This window comes from Plectrocnemia conspersa, unplaced genomic scaffold (assembly GCF_051122295.1).
Source record: "Plectrocnemia conspersa isolate PC_06_02 unplaced genomic scaffold, ASM5112229v1 ptg000013l, whole genome shotgun sequence".
In the NCBI taxonomy this organism is placed as follows: domain Eukaryota; kingdom Metazoa; phylum Arthropoda; class Insecta; order Trichoptera; family Polycentropodidae; genus Plectrocnemia; species Plectrocnemia conspersa.
Window position 1 is genome coordinate 29,136,694 of NW_028277177.1, and position 20,042 is coordinate 29,156,735.

At 34.9% G+C, this 20,042-nt stretch overlaps 2 protein-coding genes across 3 annotated transcripts in view; one reads left to right on the forward strand and one right to left on the reverse strand.

Moving 5' to 3' along the window:
• Hecw (Hecw ubiquitin protein ligase) overlaps positions 1-11,201 on the forward strand; it is a 92,922-nt gene extending 81,721 nt beyond the window's left edge. For both annotated transcript variants that reach the window (XM_088202708.1, XM_088202709.1), the window contains 5 exons: positions 6,613-6,870; positions 9,155-9,421; positions 9,491-9,791; positions 9,872-10,122; positions 10,179-11,201. In XM_088202708.1, coding sequence (XP_088058834.1) covers positions 6,613-6,870; positions 9,155-9,421; positions 9,491-9,791; positions 9,872-10,122; positions 10,179-10,437 — 1,336 coding nt within the window. In that variant the 3' untranslated portion in view covers positions 10,438-11,201. The remainder of the gene's footprint in view (positions 1-6,612; positions 6,871-9,154; positions 9,422-9,490; positions 9,792-9,871; positions 10,123-10,178) is intronic.
• Positions 11,202-15,167: 3,966 nt separating this feature from the next.
• Positions 15,168-17,249, reverse strand: LOC148227783 (uncharacterized). The gene has a single exon (XM_088202710.1). The coding sequence runs from the start codon at positions 16,691-16,693 to the stop codon at positions 15,356-15,358; it is 1,338 nt and encodes a 445-aa protein (XP_088058836.1). The 5' UTR covers positions 16,694-17,249; the 3' UTR covers positions 15,168-15,355.
• Positions 17,250-20,042: the final 2,793 nt, after the last annotated feature.

Below are 20,042 nucleotides of genomic sequence, written 5' to 3' on the forward strand. Positions count from 1 at the left end.
CCCACTGCGACGGCGCCGACACGATTTTATTGCTTTTGACGTGGATTTTTGACTTCTGAGAAGAGATAATTGTTTTTTGCGCTCTTCTATTGGGCAAAATTCGGTTTATATGTTCCTCATTAAATTTGTAATAATATTATAAAAGTCGACGTGTGAATGCGATGGAATGATTTTATTGCTTTTGACGTGAATTTTTCACTTCTGAGAAGGGATAATTTTTTAAGAGCGTTGCGATTAGGTTTTTTAATGGAATATTTGAATTATTCGTCCGATTTTCAACAAGATAAATATTCATTTATACTATCTTGAATGAGATATGTAAAAAATCACAAAAGAAACACAGGTAATTGTTTTTTCCCTTAATGTACCTGAGTGATCAGTTGGCTCAAAAATTCATGGTCCTTTATGCGCCTTTATTTTGTTTCGAAATGTGAGATAAAAAGATGCTTCTTCTCAACAAAAAATTGCTTTTACTGCCTTGAAAAATATTTGTAAATAGAATGTTTATCGGTTGTTTCTACTGTGACCGAAATTAGTAGAATTCGTACGTTGAACAAAAAAATTTTGTAAAGGCGCATTCTTTATTATTGTTTAACGCTGATCTCGAAAACAGGTGTGCGTCGAATTTATCAAACTATTCTTGATGAATTCTAATGTTGAGTTCGAGGTCACGATCGCGTCCTTTATTTGCCTGTTAAATAAAGAACGCCTGCACTAGCCGACTCGCCATCTAGCTCCTTAATACAATGACATTGAACATTTATCAATTTAATATCAGCTATGAAGAGCTGCTCTGGTTTGCATAATTTCAATTGAATTTTTTTTGTGAATTATTTTGTATCTTATGAATATGAATGTATGTACATTAATACTCTACATTTATTTTTCAATAGAAACGATATTAAGTCATTCAAAAAAACATTTACGTCAATAGAATTTATTATAAGATAGATAACACTATTCACTCATTATCTATTGTTTCTTTAGAGTAAATCAACCATCAATACCGCAAGCAATTAACTAATTTACATGAGACCCTTTCAAGTAACATAGATTATATTGTACATATGTACATAGATACATTATCTACAAAGTCACATCATATCGATCGACCATTTTACTATATGCACACACACACCTCGTTGCCTTTGTTTCCTGTCAACCTCGAAAACATAATATCTATCTAATCAAACACAAACACCTTTTTGTGCGCTACACTTTGCCGCCTCTTCGCGGGAGACTCTAACGCGTTAAAATCGCAACCCGGATTGGATAACTATTTGGTGTTTTACATTTTTAGAAAAAATATAAAAAAATTACCATATCCTTGAGCAGTAAGAGGTGTTTCTTTATAATATTGACCCAGACTGGCGTCCGGATTAGCGTTAATAGCGTTTCAGCATTGTCGCAAACACAGAAGACTGTCAAAACAAGTCGCCGACAATGCACAATAGAGACAGTGTGGTGTGATATAAGAGATGGTTTTTGCGCATTTGTAATTGGCCTTTGGGAACAATGTGCCATTCTGAACCAAAATTCGCATAAGGGCTATTGTGTGGGAATAGAGTGAACATTAGCTTCTGGGCGCGTGTCGATTTTTTTCCCATATGTGTTAATTATTTATATAAAAATACTTTATAGCTTATTGTAAAATACGAAAAATTAAAACATGCATGTAAAAATATATAATACAAATTTCTGATTCTAGGAATAATATTATTTTAATATATCTAGTACAATAAAAAAATAATCACAATTTATAGTATCAAATCTATATCTCATTAGTATTTTCTAATCGCTGTAGAAATATAAAAAAAAAATCTAATCGGTAACCTTTTGAGGGGCATCGCCGTACATGTACGGTGGTCGATCTTTCAATGTTTTGAGGCACCCCAGATAGTTTTATATTTACATATAAAACTGAAAAAATAATAAATAAAAAACATTATGTTTATATAATATTTTTATAAATAATACCAATAAATTAAAGTGCGAAATAAATTAACATAACAAAAAATATGTTATATAAACTTTATAAAAAATATATATAATAAACTTATAATAAACTTTATAAAAAAATTTATATAACAAAAAATATGTTATATAAATTTTATAAAAAATATTGAGAGTCTCTGAATTAATAAAAAAAATCCAAAAAATCAGTAAAATATATTAAAAACATGTAAAATAAATTAATGAAATATAATAATACAACAGTATTAAAACATACTATACAAAATGTAATAAAATAAACCAAATCAATAAATCACTGATTTTTGTTCTATAATTTATATAAAATAATAATAAATAAATAACTACCCCACTACTAAAAGGGTTAAAACTTAGTTTCACAATTGATAAATCTATTTTTCTTTAATACTATTATATATCGTTGCACATTAATTAATATGAGGCAATATAATACTACATAAAATGTAAATTGCTTTTAATTTACTCTCATTTTTTAAATCTTTGCGATTTTCACAAAAAATCATTTTAAAGCTGGTGCCTACACACCGAAGATTTCTGCTATATTATAGCATTTTCTTTTGCGAAATGTTTAAAAGGTCAGCTTCTGATGACAGCCAAATCAAAGTTAAAAACATCGCTTTAATATTTAATAGGCAATCGAAAAATATTGGCCGTTGCCTTTCTTACTTGGACGTAACAATCGTACTTTCAACTTGGTCTTAACAACTTAATACTACGTATTTATTTTAATTTTATTACAGTTTACAAAAAATATAAATTAAAGATATATAACAAAAACATTTGAAATGTGCTATTATCCCCTCGTTAAATCGACAAATCAGCACAATTGAATATCCCTGATATATATTTTAAATAATTACTAAGCTGACTGTGTATTATTAATAATACATATACTATTTAGTTCTAATACATTTATCAAAATTGATTTAAAAGCTGATTTACATAATAATTATTTTGATTTTATCCCGCGCGAGCTAGTGACCTTGCTCTCTACTGATTTGCCATAGCATTATGTGACGATGGTTTTTTCTTACATTCTAAGGTTTACGCATATTTTACTTTCTAATATTTTTATCGCTGTTTCGCACTACATTTTTTAAATTGTCTTCTTAGTCAACTGAGTCGAATAATACGACGAATGTGATACAAAGCAAATTAGCAACAATCGTGTTATTGTTTAGCTCTGTTTCAGATACAAATCTTAATGATTGAAAAATTGACAAATAAAACAATGTTTTGGGTGCTAAACAGCGATATCTCGTTTGTGATATCCTCAAATTAATTCTAACAATGATCTTTCTGAACTGTGACAAATTAATTTAGGTTTTGTTTACTACGTTAGTATGTCAATGGCATGTAACATTTTATTTTTATATTTAATTTGCTCGTTTCGTATCTGTAACAGAATAGGAATTTTAAAAACATCGTTGCAGCCAAGAGTATATTAACCATTTCATGCCTAAATTATTTTTCATATGTTGTTATTATTATTTTCTACTCTCTTTTTTAATGTAATAAAAAATATTCAACAAAAAAAATGATTTTTTTAGAACATTTAGTCGAAAAAACATGTTTTTATAATATAATAATAATTCATAAAATCGAGACCCGTCCTTAAGCAATTAATTGCGAGGCCATGAGTATTTTTTTTAAGACGTGCGTCTTGAAGCTTTGGTGGATGTATGATGACGGGTGGCAATTAAACACAAATTGAGCCGCTACAGTATTATTTGTTAATGTTAGTTTACATGTTGTATTTATGCTGATGCGAATAATCGACGCACGAAGCGTTGCCTGTCGTAGTCTTCCCATCCAAGTCCGCCAAAGAATGTGTGACACTACGCCGCCGTCACGTCAGCGTTAGCGACTTGCGTAAAAGTTATTATGTTGTGGTAATAAATGGCTTTTAATTGTATTATTCTTGGGTGTTCCAAAATTACGAATTCACTAATGTTTTGTTATTGTATGGTTTAAATTCGAACAGTTTTGATTGAGGCTACCGCCATTTATGTCAATGCTCTTGATTTATGATATGTTGCTTAATAAAAAAAATATAGCATTGTGCCTTTAATACGCATGTATGTTAAATTTGGAAAAAAAATTATTAATACATATATAGCACCGAAACGGTGCTATATATGTATTAATAAATTTATTACTTATTTGCATTATAATTGAGTTTCACTATTAAAGTTATCTACTGATAATATGGCATTTATAAGCAAATTAACCATGTCCTAAGTTAAATTTAAACGAACCGTATCGCCTTATATAAATTAACCGACCTTCACAAATAGTTTCATTGTTCGATATCTAGATTATACAGTTCATAACGCGATAAACATTATCGAAAGCAATAAACGAGAAGTGCTAAAGTGAAACCAAATTAGCTCAGCGCGCGCTACTTATCGCGCGTTATGTTATTTATAAATAACAAAATAATTGTCACGCATATTATAAGCATAAAATACATCGTTCGGATGATTTAATTCAATTATTATTGTCGTTGCGAAACCGGCTGACTTTACAACCCAGCAGTCAATAATTCAATAAATGCGCGGAGAGCCCTGCGGCCTTGCACGAATGGTAATAGCGCCCCATTCATGCGTGTTGGGTATTTGCATACGCATTCGCTTCCGTCGATTTTGGTCATAACGTCACAACTTTATAAATATTGATTGGGCTTAAAAATAGTGTGATGGTAAATAATTATATAATATCAATAATAGCATAATATATTTATTTAAAAAAATGTTGTATTTGTAAAATGATAACGCGTGTTTAATCAGTTGGGCGATTTTATTTTGGTTAATGACATTACATGATTCAGAGTGTCATAATTAAATGGTTAGTTCTTGATTACCATACCGCAACATTATCCACCCACAATGTCCGCTTTTGCGGTTTATTGTTTTTTTCTTATCATTAACATTTTTATTGTTTTTATAACAATAATGATATTAACCATTATTTATTTTTGCTCAAAATAACTAATTATACAGTATTTATTGACACAAGTGCTTGAGTCTGAACATATTTTTTTTAAATAGAATTGAAATTTTATTTAAAGATAGAAATAGTATAAAATTATGTTGTATTTTATGAAATCATAGTGCTTTATTACATAAAGACTTATCCCATATAGAAAACTTATTAGCTGATTTTTTTATAATTGATTTAAATATATTCTGTATTTGTACTTTCACTTTTATATGGAAACCAAATATGTAATTTGCAGCTAAAATATTTATTTTAACAAAAAATATTTTTATTTATCTACCATTGCAAATATCTCAAAACTAGTGAATCCAATCCTGAACCATAAGTGATCAATAATTTATATATATTTAAAATGTATATAGGAATACTAAAAACGAATATTTTTAACATGATAATAATAAAAATGAACAAAGGGATAATGATTTATAATACCATAATTCTATCTTTGAAAATCGAAAATTCCGCACATGTGCGGGACCCGTCATCAAAGTTAAGAGTTATTAGATTATTGGCAGACAATTACGACAGACACATAATGCGCTCAGCTAATTCGTTTAACAGCGACTCAGATCGTAATAAAAGCTTTACTTAGGGACGATAGAAAAACTCAATGAATTTTGTTGGGAACTCCTTTCTCACCCTCCGTGTTCTTTAGACATTGATCCAAACGACTATCATCTATTTAGATCCCTGCAACAGTTTTTAAGTGGAAAAAATATTTTGCAAAAACAGATATTGCTTTCAAAAATATATTATTTTTCGAATCAAATATAAAAATATTGATAAGCATGTGGAGAATAAGTTTTAATTTTTAACTCATTTAACTCGCACCTTAAAAAACGCAAAGAATTATGGAACAACTTGATACTTGGCGTACAGTATCCATTTTTTGTCACTAATTATTGAACATATGATGCAAGAAAGGCACTCACTATACATTTGTATTCTTACCCTATGTTTCCAAACCTTACAGATTTTTGAATGCATCTTTGGAAACTAGACAATGAAAATCTAGTGTCGTTAGCTATTTTTTATAATTTACATGTCTGTATTGGTCTTAATTTCAGCGCCTATTCAATCTTCATTGACTCGTAAAATAACATACAATTTCGCAAAAAATTGCTTTGGAAATATTTTCCTACATATTCCGAAAGAACTAGAAAAAAACATTTTTTACAAATCCTGATTTTTCTAATGCATTTACGTTTTTCCTATAAACGCACTTGTAAGTAGAGAAAAATGGATATTTTGGTATAATTATATATACATACGTATTCTTATGTTCATGACGTTCATCTTCTTCAACTCCTTTCAACCGAATTGCTCCAGTTGTCACCTTTTGTCAACCTGCACGTGTCGTCGACCCGATGTCATCGTTCGTTAATCAATCGAAGCATTCCATAGCGCTTCCAGATCCTCTCTAAAAAGGAGGCAACCCAAGATCGCCGGGTCGTTACGATAAACCTTTAGCTCGGGGCGGCCATTAGGCGGAAAGGAAGGGCCCTATTTTTTATTCCTTCGCCCGGTATAGTAATTATACCGGGGCCGGGCTCGAAATAAACCAGAATCGGATTTCACCACATCGCACCGATCTAACTCTTTCTCTCCGCTTGTTTCCAGCCTGTTCGAGCAGGAGATCATGAGCTATGTCCCCGCCGTGGGCTCCGGCGCTGGGTCCGCGGCGGCGAGCACGGGGGCGCCGGCTGCGACGGGGGGCCGAGGCTCCCCTCCGGGCGCCTCGCCGGCGGCGTCGCCGGGTCCGCAGCGCCACGGGGCGCGCGCTCCCGCCCCCTACCGCCGAGACTTCGAGGCCAAGCTGAGGAACTTCTACAGGAAGCTGGACAGCAAAGGATACGGGCAAGGTCCCAGCAAGCTGAGGTGAGTTTCAATCTTGATTTGTCGAAGAATCATACATTATATCACACGAGCATTATAAAGAAACTGATCAATAATAAGCAAGCAATTGGTAACGCTCCAGCTATTAGCACAAATCCTTATATGCTGGACCAATCAAGTCAAGGAGGTGCACCATCTTGTCCAAAAATGGATAGCACTTTAAACGTTATACAACACAAAAAATAAGAAAATCAAACGAGTGCCATGTAAACAAGGGACGTCACTTCAGCCTTTTAGGGGGGGGGGGGCAAAGGTTGGCCATTCAGTGGTCGTTTTTTTAAGATTCACACAATATGGGAATCGAATAAAGCATATCTAAACCGAATTTTGCCCGATAGGAGGGTGCAAAAAACAATTATCTTTTCTCAAGAAAGTCACCAGCAGATCTAATGCATCTTAACAATTATTTTAAATCGTCGGCATACAGAAGAAAACTGTAAGTTGTCGTATGTATGGCAATAATAAATAACGCGATGAACAGAGGGACTAGGAAGAACGCAGGGACGGCATTTCAGCTTTTTCCTAGAAGAGGGGGGGAAATTGCCAGTCAATATTGTTTTTTATTTTAATATTTTCATTTAATTATTACTCCCCTCCCCCCCCCCCAAATAACGTCCCTAATTGCACCTCGCTGCTAATTCCACTACTATTCTTTGTTCTGTGGTTACCATACAGTTGTTTTTACCGCTGTTTATTTATTTTTTAGGTCCTAAGTGCATAAATGAACAATAACTTATTTAAATTACTATAACTCTTAAAATGCTTTTGATCGATTTTAATTTATCATCACGATATTCATCCGTGAGATTAGGAAAATCTAGGTAAACTTATCTCTGATGATTGATAGGAATTATAATTATATAATAATCCACCAGACACGATAGAAATATAAAAAAATAGTTTTATATGGGATTTGAACCTTGATTTTTCAGGTATTAGCAAAAACAATTATCACTTCTCAGATGTTAAACATTCGCGTCAAAAGCAATAAAATCGTGCCGTCGCAATGAAAACGATCAGTTATATAGCGTTCATATTAAGATTTTTTGTATCAATATAACGACAATATATGAGAATGGAATAAAGTATATCTAAACTGAATTTTGAATAAGAGAGCGCATAAAACAATTATTTCTTCTCAGAAGTCAAAAATCCACGTCAAAAGCAATATAATAATTCCGTCGCTTTGTAAAACTAAAAATCTCACCCCCCCCCCCCCCCTCCCATATATAAAAAATGTTGTACGTCCAAAAAATTTACAACTTTTTCTTTGAAGAACCATTAATATTGCTGACTTTTTTTCAAAAAGTACAATTCTTGTGTACAATTTTTTTTTAATAAAACATGAAATTAAAATAAATATGTTTATTTAAAAATAAATTTATATCATTTATTATATAAATAAACATAAATTTATTTTTATATAAATATATATAAAAATAAATATATTATAGAATTTTTGGTATATTCATCTTTAAAATGACACTTCCTCTTCAGCAACTTTTATTACAGGTATAAAAATGGAATTGCCTAAAATAGTAATAATAAAAGTAAACAAATAAAATTAAAATATAATATAGATAGGATAATTGGTTTTTGCTCCCTATTGGTTAAGTTTCGGGTTAGATGTGCATTATTCGTGTTCTATATTGTAAGTTGTGTAAATGTTTCTACTGCGATGGCACGATTTTATTGCTTTTGACGTAATTTTAAATATAGACCCCTTGAATTTCGCCAGAAAAATGTGTCATTTTTAAGAGTAAGATTTTTAATTATTTAAAAGTAAGATTTTTATTAGCTTATAAATACAATAAAAAATCCTGACATTTAACTATACACCAACAAAAAAGCATGTTTTCGAGTGCAAAGCGCGATAACATGATCGTATCCATAGGCAGGCTTAGTGATACATAAGTTTATTGTTAAAAAATAATTCTAAAGATACAGTTAAATTACGACGAAGCATACAACAAAGGAAACACGTTTAGTTCCTTATTTGACTATGTTAATAGCTTTTGCCTTATATTTATTATTGAGGTATGAATTATATTTAAAACTCTGTAGTTTTTGGCTTTTGTATTACCTGCTCTTATAAGTAGCATCACAATAAAGAAACAAAGAGAAAACAAAAGATTTTTCTACGATATATTTGATCCATTATGCACTCAATAATTCTAGGTATATCTAAGGTTTTTAAATTATTAATATCGCTTCTTGTTAAAGATGCATAGTGCTAGTTTTTCATGGTAATTTTATCACTTCTCAGATTAAACATAAGGAGAGATCATCTGCTAGAAGACGCTTTCCGCCGCATCATGTCGTGCGGTAAGAAAGAGCTGCAGAAGGGAAAGCTGGGCGTCGCCTGGGACAGCGAAGAAGGCCTCGATTACGGCGGGCCGTCCAGAGAGTTCTTCTTCCTGCTGTCCAGAGAGCTGTTCAATCCCTATTACGGATTGTTCGAATACTCGGCCAATGACACTTACACGGTTCAAATATCGCCCATGTCGGCTTTTGTCGACAACTATCCGGACTGGTGAGCTTTGTGAAATATTTTTAGCACATGTAATTCGAGCGTCTGATGGATAAATATCGTCATTCTCAGGTTTCGCTTCAGCGGCCGCGTCCTAGGTCTCGCCTTAGTGCATCAATACCTCTTGGACGCGTTCTTCACCCGGCCGTTCTACAAAGCTCTGCTGAGATTACCAGTCTCGCTGTCCGATCTGGAGTCGCTCGACGAGGAGTTTCACAGATCTCTGCACTGGATCAAAGACAACGATCTGACATCGGCGTCGGCCGGCCTCGAGCTGACTTTCTCGGTGACCGAGGAGCTCTTCGGTCAAGTCGTCGAGAGAGAGTTGAAACCAGGCGGGAGAAACGTCGCAGTGACGGAGAAGAATAAAAAAGTGAGTTTGTCTGCTCTAGAATTTTATTTTATATAAACTGCACCTATACATTTGAAACATGACTCAATTTGCGCTTTCAGGAATACTTAGAATGCATGGTGAGATGGCGGCTGGAGCGCGGGGTCGCCGAACAGACCGAGTGGCTGGTCAGAGGCTTCTACGAGGTCGTCGAGCCACGGCTCGTCGCTGTATTTGACGCCCGCGAACTAGAGCTCGTCATAGCCGGGACGGCTGAGATCGACATAGCCGACTGGCGCAACAACACAGAGTACAGGAGCGGCTACCACGACCAGCACCCGGTCGTCCACTGGTTCTGGCAGACAATCGGAAGGTACGTTCGATCGCGACGCGTCTCTCCGAACTCGTATTTAATAATATGCGTTTCAGATTCAGCAACGAACAGAGACTGAGACTGATCCAATTCGTGACGGGAACGTCCAGCATTCCGTACGAGGGATTCGCGGCGCTGAGGGGCTCGGTCGGCCCCCGCAAGTTCTGCGTCGAGAAGTGGGGCAAGCCCAACAGCCTGCCGAGAGCTCACACCTGCTTCAACCGACTGGACTTACCGCCTTATCCGACACCGGAGATACTTCACGAGAAGCTGCTGCTGGCCGTCGAGGAGACCAACACGTTCGGCATAGAGTGAGGGGACCGCCGCCGACGCGGCACACGTCTAGTCATATATTCCGCAGACGTTCGCGTGCAACGAACGCGCTCGTTTTAATTAAGCGTTATTATTATATTATATTGCTCTTATTTATTAAATCTATCTACTAAAAAACGTCTCTTCGTTTCATTTCTCGCACGCTCTGCGATGTTTTAAAATTAGTTTATACAATTAAAATTATTGTCTTACTGTTTTATAGAAAACAGTCAACGAGAAAGTTGAAAGCGAACTTACATTAACTATTTACTTATTTATATATCGCCTTTGCATTATTTGTTTTGTTAAAAATCATATGAATGATAATGAATACGACATTCAATATGCACTTGACCTTATACCTAGATAAAGCATGTTGTTTTTATATAGATAGTTAATTAAATTTCACTTTCTGACATCTTCATTATTTTTTAATAAGCAAAAAACTTGCCAAAATCTCCGACTTTTTCTGAATTATAATAGTTATAGGAAGCGGAAAACAGGACTAAAAAACATACTATATGTAATTACAGTATTTTTTCGACAACTTTCCAAAATCTTGGACTTTTTCTGAATTATAATAGCTATAGGAAGTGGAAACACATAGACTAAAAAATATATGTATATATATCCTTATTTGAAAAACCAAAATATATCTAAAATACAACACAAACATATCAATTAAATTTATATGCAATGTGTATTTATTCATATGTGTTTGTATAAAAAAAGTTAGGTCAAACTCTACATAATTCCGAAAACAAAAACATTTTTTCAAGAATCACATGTATTTGAATAAACTGGTCTAAAAATCGCTGGGAAGTGACTCAAGTATATCACAAATTTCAATTTTCAGTTCACAAGTATACTCAGGTCATAGAGAGTTTCTTCCATATCTTAAATCAGTCAATACTAAAACGTGCGAGTTAACTCGTCCATGGGGAAATTGGATCACATATTTTGGCGAGTATACCCATTTATGGAAATGAAGCGGCTGAACAATATTTTTTATGAATTCTTATGCAAAATGTTAATATTTTGCAGTATATTGTTTCGAATTGAAACTTAGTTTCCTAAACAAATCAATCTAAATTGATTTATAGAACTATCTTTTATGAATAATGACATTTTGGTTTAGTGAAATAAAATGCAAGATCCTTCAAACACTACCTTTCAGAATGACAAAAAAATCGAAAGTGGAACTTTTGTCATATTAGGTACATTTAATATAATTTATATTAAATGTTTCAAATCAAATTAAGATCCTAGAAATTAGTTCCAACAAATATTCTCATTCCACTTAAATAATATTTATGGTTTATATCCATTTATGAATTTTGTTCACTATATTAAAACCATTTTCTATGACTTACCTTTGAGCAAACTTTTTCATTAGCATATTACCAACGGGGTCTGCTACTTATCGTTCATAATCAAGTAATTTTTGTAACACTTTTTATATAGTTGCAATTTAACAGGAAATTATTTTAAGATATACGTGCATTTAAATTAATACTTTATTCCATAAAACGAATTGTCTGTGCATTAATGTAAAGTAAATCTTCAGAAAAGAATTCGTTGCAGCTAATTATTCATGGGATGTTCACTGTTCTGACCAATCTGTCCAACTTTTATGGAATAATTATTTTATATACATATTGCTCATTTAAATTTTTCTTTTTATATTATTAATACGAAAAGACAAAAAATTAACCTGACTAAAGCCAATAATTTTACTTCCTGTCGGTAGTGTGTTAATTTGTAAACTAAATGAAAACATAATTAGCACTATTATTTTAATTCCTAATTCGCCTTTGCCATATAAGTATTAAAAAAATACAAAGGTAGATTGATTGCGCAGCAGACATGTATTATTTCGAGGTTATGTTAACTTAGATTAATGTCTCCACAAAGTTGATTCGTGATATTTGTAAAAATTCGAAAAATAGGAAAGGGCAATGCAAGGGCTTTACGCCGAAGCGAATTCGTGAAGATATAGAAACATTTAATAGACACGTGTTTTTAGCATTTTGCGATTAATTTTGGAGAATATGTGAATAGATATAGTTAAATAATAATAAGACAATAATTTTGTCTATATTTATTCTTTACGGCCACTGGTCGCACTTATATTTTTTTTCTACAATAAATAATCGCCTAGTGGAGTGGTCAAGAAGGACGATATTAAGAAGCATCTGAAATCATCAGAAAGCAATTTCCAAGGCTTCTAAAAGTACCAGCCTGCAATTGCAATCACAGGCATTATAAAAGCTAAGACTGAACTCATTAAAGAAACTGAAAATGTGACTCAAAGCAAACATTCCACTAGAAAAATTGGACAAGCCAGCAATGCATCGGTACCTTACTAAATATATTGAAGGATCCAGTGATTTACCATGTGCCGATCATTTATGAAAAGTATATATACCAACTTAAGCTGAATTTAAAAATGGAGTTAAAGAAAGGATAAAAAAACAAGCCAATTGTGATATCAGTCGATGAAACCACTGACAAAATAGGATGCTGTCTTTGCAATGTTATTCATTTACCATCAAATGAATAGAATATTGTTTTAGCATCTTGCAATTTTTGTACTCTGCAAATGCCACTAGATTTTGCTGAACAATAAGTACACTTTAAAAGATTATGATATTTCATATAACAGTCGGGTTTATTTCCGAATCAGCTCCTTGCAATAGTTTTAACATTTTGATAAGTGAAGATGTTACATTTTCACTGCTAGGTACATAAAACTACTTTACTATTACTTTACTGCCTTCCAAAAATACTACAATGGCAAGATGCTTACAGTGGAAGTATGGATTGCAATAATACCGGTATTGACATTTTTATTTTAATTAATTGGACAATCTTCCATACATTCAGGTACTTTTAAAAATACTTCATATGCTGATCCTATGTATTATCTACGAGTATCAATAAATCAAGACGATTGTACAAAAACCTTTTTCTCATTTACTTTCATTCATTCATTATTATCGAAAAAAAAGCAGACAGTAAAACTTTCTTCTTTTAGAACAATAAATAAGGACCAGAGCACCACTAGCTAATTTATTCCTATCTAACTTATAATTTTTTGCCACTCACGATTACCCAAAAGAACATTATGAGAAAGGAGTATGTACAATATTGTAACCTTGTTTGTTCAAAATGCAACATAATTTTTTGTTAAATATTTAATATTTATTTTAGAATATCTCAATAATATTTATATTCGAAAGATTTGTCTCTCATATATTTGTTTATTACTAGTTACGTTGAACGTCAATTAAATTTTAAAAATATGTAAATACTGCATATTATTTTACGCCGATAACACTACCTATGTTAATCCCTTACAATAAACATCATTTTATTCCCCGCTTCTGCTTTCAAGCAATATGGGCATCGATCAACGTTTTCATAGTTCCAAGCCTTGGACATATCGTTTTCAATGGACTAGAAAAAAAATAGATTTTCTTTCCAGTACCATAGGTATTACAAATATCGAAGGTCAATATTTGCCCCTAAGTGGAATACAGATCAGCGAATCAAAGTTATGAATAAATTTAAATGTGCAATATGTAAAATAATTGTCCCATAAAATGAATTGTTTGCGCATAACACCCTTTGGAGTTGTTTGTCGTATTATAAATAAAATAAATAAGAAAGCCAACGTATTTTAAATGTTACATAAATTATTTATAATCTAATAAGGTTAATATTAGTACGATTCTTGAATTATCATTTAAATTCAATTCACTAAAAAAATTAATAAAAAATAAATATAATATTTTTCAAATTAAAAATGAATTCTGCTGAAATATAATTTATTTCATATTTAATGATCATTAAATTAAATACATTCGTTCAACACTGGACTACTAAGGGTTAACCCTTTATACTTGACTTTTTGAAAAGTTTAAAAAAGAAAAACTTATCCATTTTCAGTGAATTCGTAAATAATTATATTTGTGAAAAAAACAGGTTTATAAATAAAATTATGATAACTCTTTAAAATGTTTAATGTATATATTGAATATATATTTTTTAATTTATTCATAATTTTTTAAAAAAAAGCTAGATATTTTTTCACAAGCTATGCAATAATACGCTGCTTATCTTCCTTCGCGACTGTTGGTCCTAAAATTCTGAATATATATTTTAAGCAAAATAAAACATTTTACCGAAAAATGAATTCTGGAATGAAAGACCTGTAACCGAAAGGGCTTCCATATTCGAAACATATAATTCCCACATCTATTCTAAAGCTTTATCTAAAAATATATATATATATTAGTTTTATGTTTACTATAAGCCGAGCAATCCTAGGAAATCACTTTTTATTAATCGCAGATGTTGTAGAATGAGAAATTAGTATCTTTACAATAAAAAAAAGATACAAATTATTTAAAAAGCAGCCTGGAAAAATATGTCAAGTCCAAGCACAAACAATTCGTTTTATGGAACAAAATATTAATTTAAATGCGCATATATCTATTAAAATAATTCCCTGTCAAAAACATTTTGATTAACGAGTTGATATCACATTGAATCGGCATCGATGTCCAACTGTAAAAAAACTATATTTAAAATGATGATGATTAATGTAGAAATTGCGCAAAAAAGAATTATATACCTGTTATTATAATTTGAGTCAGTCGAATAGAGAATATATCTGAAAGTAGTTCGGAAAGGATGTCGAGACAGTCGTCGAATGAAAAATCAAAATGTCCGTCGCATACTTTTATCGAGTAATTTTATTTAAAAACTATCATCAATATATATACAGACTTTTAACGTAAGGTTCGCCCGGGGGTCGGGCCCGACGGCGAGCCCGGCGCCGCGGTCCGTTCGAACGCGCAAAGTGAAAACTGACGTCGGGCGAAGCGACGAAACCCCAACGAGTCGACTCGGCGTCTCAACCCAGCGACGGGAAGTCTCTGTTGTCGTCCACCTTGGGCGCGTTCTGACGCGTCGCGGGTCTGCCTTCGCCGCCGGGCCTCTCCGGGGCGCCCGGTCGCTCTTCGCGCCTCTGCCGGGGTCCTCCGCGTCCCCTGCCGCCTCCGCGCCCGCGTCCTCCCGGACCGCCGCCGCGACGGGGTTCGTAGAAGGCGAACTCGATGCCCACCACGCGCTTTTGCCTACCCACGCGCTGCGGATACTCGGTCGAGTCGTACTCGTCGTCGCTGTCCTCGCCGGCGGCCTTCTCCTTGGTCAGCTCGATCATGTCCTTCCACTGCGAGAGGTCCTCGCCCTCGCCGGCCTTGCGCAGGTTGTACTGCGGCTTCTGGCGGCTGCCCCGCAGCGCCTTCCACTCGTCCAGCGTCAGCTCTTTAGGCTCCTCCTCGGCGGGCTCCTTCGGTTCCTCGGCGCCGTCTTTGTTCTCCGCTTTGGGCTCGCCCTCGACCTCTTTGTTCTCTTTCGGCACTGCGCCCTCCTCGCCGCCTCCGTCGCTCTTGGGCGCTTCCGGCTTAGGCTGCTCCGGCTCGGTCAGCTCGCCTTCGGATTGCGTCTTGTCGAAGTCGTCGACGTCGTCGCGGTGCGAGCCCCAGTTGTGGGAGCCTCCGCCCTCGCGCTTGTCCACGGGCTTGACTCCGGTGCGGTCGGAGCCCGAGCGACGGTCGAACTCGCGTTTGCCGCGGCCGTCGTATGTGCGCGCGCCCCTCGCGCTAGGACCGCCTCCGCCGCGGCCCCCTCCTCCACCTCCCCCTCGCCTTTCGGTCGGCGCTCCCGGAGCGGCCCCGTCCGCGTACCCTCGCGCGTTGAAGTCGCGCCTGGGCGGTCTCGACTCGCCGTCGGCGGCCGCGTGGTTGGGCGGTCGGCGCTGTTGGGCGCCGCCACCGCCGCCACCGCCGCCGCCGCCGGCCGGAGCGCGCTTCTGTTCGCCGACGCTGTTCACCGGCGGCTGACGCTCCTGAGACGGTCTGTCGCTCTTAGTCTCGGGCTTGACCGACTGCGCCTGCGCCTGCGTCTCCTTGATGCCCTTGCGCGGGGCCGTCGCTCCTTGGACGTGCTGCTGCTGCGCGACCTTGGCGTCGCCCTGCTGCTGCTGCGACGGCACCTGCTGTTGCTGCTGCTGCGGCGGCTGCTTCTTCGCCTCGGGCTTAGCGGCCTTGTTCTCTTTCTCGGCCTCGCGGTGCTTGCGGCGGCGCTCGCGGTCCTGCTCGCGCGCCTTTAGCGCGTCCAGCGGGTCCGTCTCGTCGTCCAGGAAGAGCGCGTACCTGTTGAGCACGCCGACGCCGTAAGAGTTCTCCATGGCGAGCCGGGGGGCCGATGCCGGCGGATCTAGTCGGCGGCGAGTCGCGCGGGCGCTCCTGACATTTCCTATCGACCGGCGAGACGGCGCGCGCTGTCGCCTTTCCGCCTTTCCGCCCGGCGATCAAGTGCGAGAGCGGGATTCGCGAACGCGCCGAGCGCACCTATACAAACGCGCCCCCGCTTCGCGACCGCTATTTATTTATTTAATAACGAATACGAACCGCCGAGTCTTATTACACATATTTTATTACAGATCAAACCATCGCTACTCTATCCGTCTCGAACAAAATTTTCAATTTTTTTTTTATTTATAATATGTTCTCCTCACAGAACAGATAATACAATATATAGAAGCGTCGTTCACGGTGAAAAACAAACTACGTCCAAGTCGTAACTCTATCCACTGACGTCAGACAGCTTGTCGTGCCGCGTGCGACGGATCTTCACATTAATATTTGCGAAATTCGGTTGTATATTAACTATTATCGGGAGCTGTTCAGTTATAGGCTGTAAAAGTCTAGTAGAAAACTATCAAAGAATAAAAATTGCATAGCTTTTCACGTGTAAGCAAAAATTCAAACGTTTTACCCAATCCAAGCAAACGGTTTTTTAAGCATCACTCGATACGTCTCACTTTTGTGTTTGACAGGGCCGAACTGAACCAATTTTTAAAATATACGAATTTATTTTTATTATTTATATATAAATATGCGTTTATTCGATAAAATCTGCAATTTTAAAGAAATAAAAGTTTAAAATCAAGTATAAAAATTAATTATATTAAAAATATCATCAGTGAAATATTTATTAAAATTTACTGATACTCAAGGTCGTCATGGTTCTTTATATGTAAAAAAAATAGATGAAAGCCACTCTAGACAGATTTTAAATTAATGAAAGGCTGGTTTTAAGTGTCTGTGTTTCAAGCATGACATGTGCTGTAAGCAAATTCAACAATAAATAAGTTTATCTTACTATTTAAAAGTGAATGAATACAACTGAAATTATTTCACTGGATGAAGAAACTAAAGGACGCGATGGTCAATAACTTGACACACGCATTTCCAAACAGTGGGTTAGAGATCCTTTACCATATTGCCTGCATAGATTACTGAAGATTGTTCGAAAATTAAATCAATCAAGTGTAGCATTCATACTCTTCAATTAGCATTCTAGGGTGAATTGAAGAATGAAAATGCAACTATAATACTAGGTAAGAACTGACAGGTTTTTGTCAAATTACGAACACCAACTATTCGTGATATTTTGCTAATGCTATATGGTCGAACTAAATCCTTAGATTCAGTAAATCTACGGGGTTCAACATTTGTCATGGTTGATCGTCTTCTTTTATTTCAAGATCATTGTTAACAGGTAGCTGCGGCTAGAACAAAAGAACCGTAACTAAGCCAAGCCGAATGAAATAAAGTAAAAAAATTATGAGATATATCTTAGAAAATCCGAATATTACAAGCGTTACCCTTCAAACGTATAATGTTACTTCAGTGGTTTTAATGAAAGAATGGTTGAAACTTGAAAAATAATTAGAAGAATTCGAAGGATAAAATGTTTTGGGAATATCGTCGTCCATTTGAAAGCGAAAAGAAAAGCTTTTAAAATATACACATTTTCTTGCCGGAGTATATGCAGTTCCAACATACATGATTTTATTATGCTCGCAGCAGAAATTGAAAGCAAGAGAAAGCCTTGCGGACATTAAAATAACAGATGTTTTTTGATTAGACAAAAGAACCTTCATCTTCTCAACTGTCACAATTAAGAAATATCGATACACGCTCCAATTCATCGGAAGTCCAATTCATAAACAGAAATTATGTCAACAACCTTCTGCAATATAAAATTTAAATCAAGTATATGTCGAATTTAAACAACAAGTCCAGGAAGATTGGATCGGAAAAAATTGTCTGCTTGGCTGAACGCACAAAACCGAGAAAAGAAAATGACGAAAAGCTGAAAAATATAAAATTTTAGTTAATTTTAAACCAAATATTGTTACAAAAATTACTAAGCAGAATAATGAAATCTCGTATCGAAATGTCTTTAAAAACTGACGTAGAAAACAGTTTCGTAAAGATGACCGGCATTTATAACTCTGGAGACATAGTAGATTGACCCGAAAATTTACAGAACTTTAATACATATACTGTATATGCAGAGTAATAAGAAGGCATTGCCAAAAAGACATTTGCTAAGGGCATTCGGAACTTTTAGTATAACTTCTTTAAAAAATAAGACATAACGGAGCGCCATATTTGATATTTGCCAAGAGCGCCAAAATAATTGCTACAAATCTGTGTATACGTTATCGGTTAGTAAATCGATTAAATTCGACTGTAGATAATCAGAAAAGCTTTTAATGTAAAAAATGAATCTTTATTAAAAGTTCGAAAAGCGTTTCGAATAATTTAATTTTCATTTTTAAGCATCTCAAATATTGTAAACATCGACTTGCAAGATTTGTATAATTACTTTATATGTACAGTAAAATATCATTATCTAAGCACGAGAGCGCAGATACTCCGAACTTATTGCTTTTGTTTCGTTATAAAATGTCAATATACTGATTTAAAATATAAACTTCTAGTAGGTATGTCTATCTAACTTATTATAATAAATTGTGATTTTTAAAATTTTAGCAATTTTCGAATATCAGTATTTTTTTTCCTTAGCTCCATATATCACCAATGTAATTTAACAATCATTATTGAATAATGTATTACGGCAATGACTTATGTGACTAATGTAGTTTGTTGTGTTTATTCATAATTTTTCTCCTCAGGTTGATTAATCCTAATAAGTAAAATCTATCGCTTTGATTGTTTGATTAAATCTCGTTTCAACCGCTTCTCGATATTTTGTTTATCGATATTGCCGCACCCGTATGTTGCTTTTTAACTTGTAGACCGCAATAAGCTCACCGGTGTACGCACTGCTTTCCTCGTGAAATTTAGTTATTAATCACTTTTCATAATATTTTTATATTTTTATTTTAGATATTTATTATCACACAATTAATAACAAAAATTTCCATAAAATCAATAAATCTGACAACGTATTAAGTTAAGTTATTGCAGTTTTATTTTAATTAAGAAATTTTCTGCGCATAGCGGTTGATAAGATATAATAACATACTTACAACTGTTTACGTACAAATTAGTGACATTTGAAATGCCTATTTTGCAGCTTAAAGTTTTATGTGATATATGTATATCAAAAATACCACCTGAAGAAAATGTTTTGAATTTACTGGTTCTGGTATATATTCACCTTTTTTGTCATAAATTAAAAATAATTACTAAAGAATATATGTAATACAACAAAAAATC

Bases quoted from the DNA above. Each gene is read 5' to 3' on its own strand.
- LOC148227783 (XM_088202710.1), bottom strand. From the start codon at position 16,693: ATGGAGAACTCTTACGGCGTCGGCGTGCTCAACAGGTACGCGCTCTTC.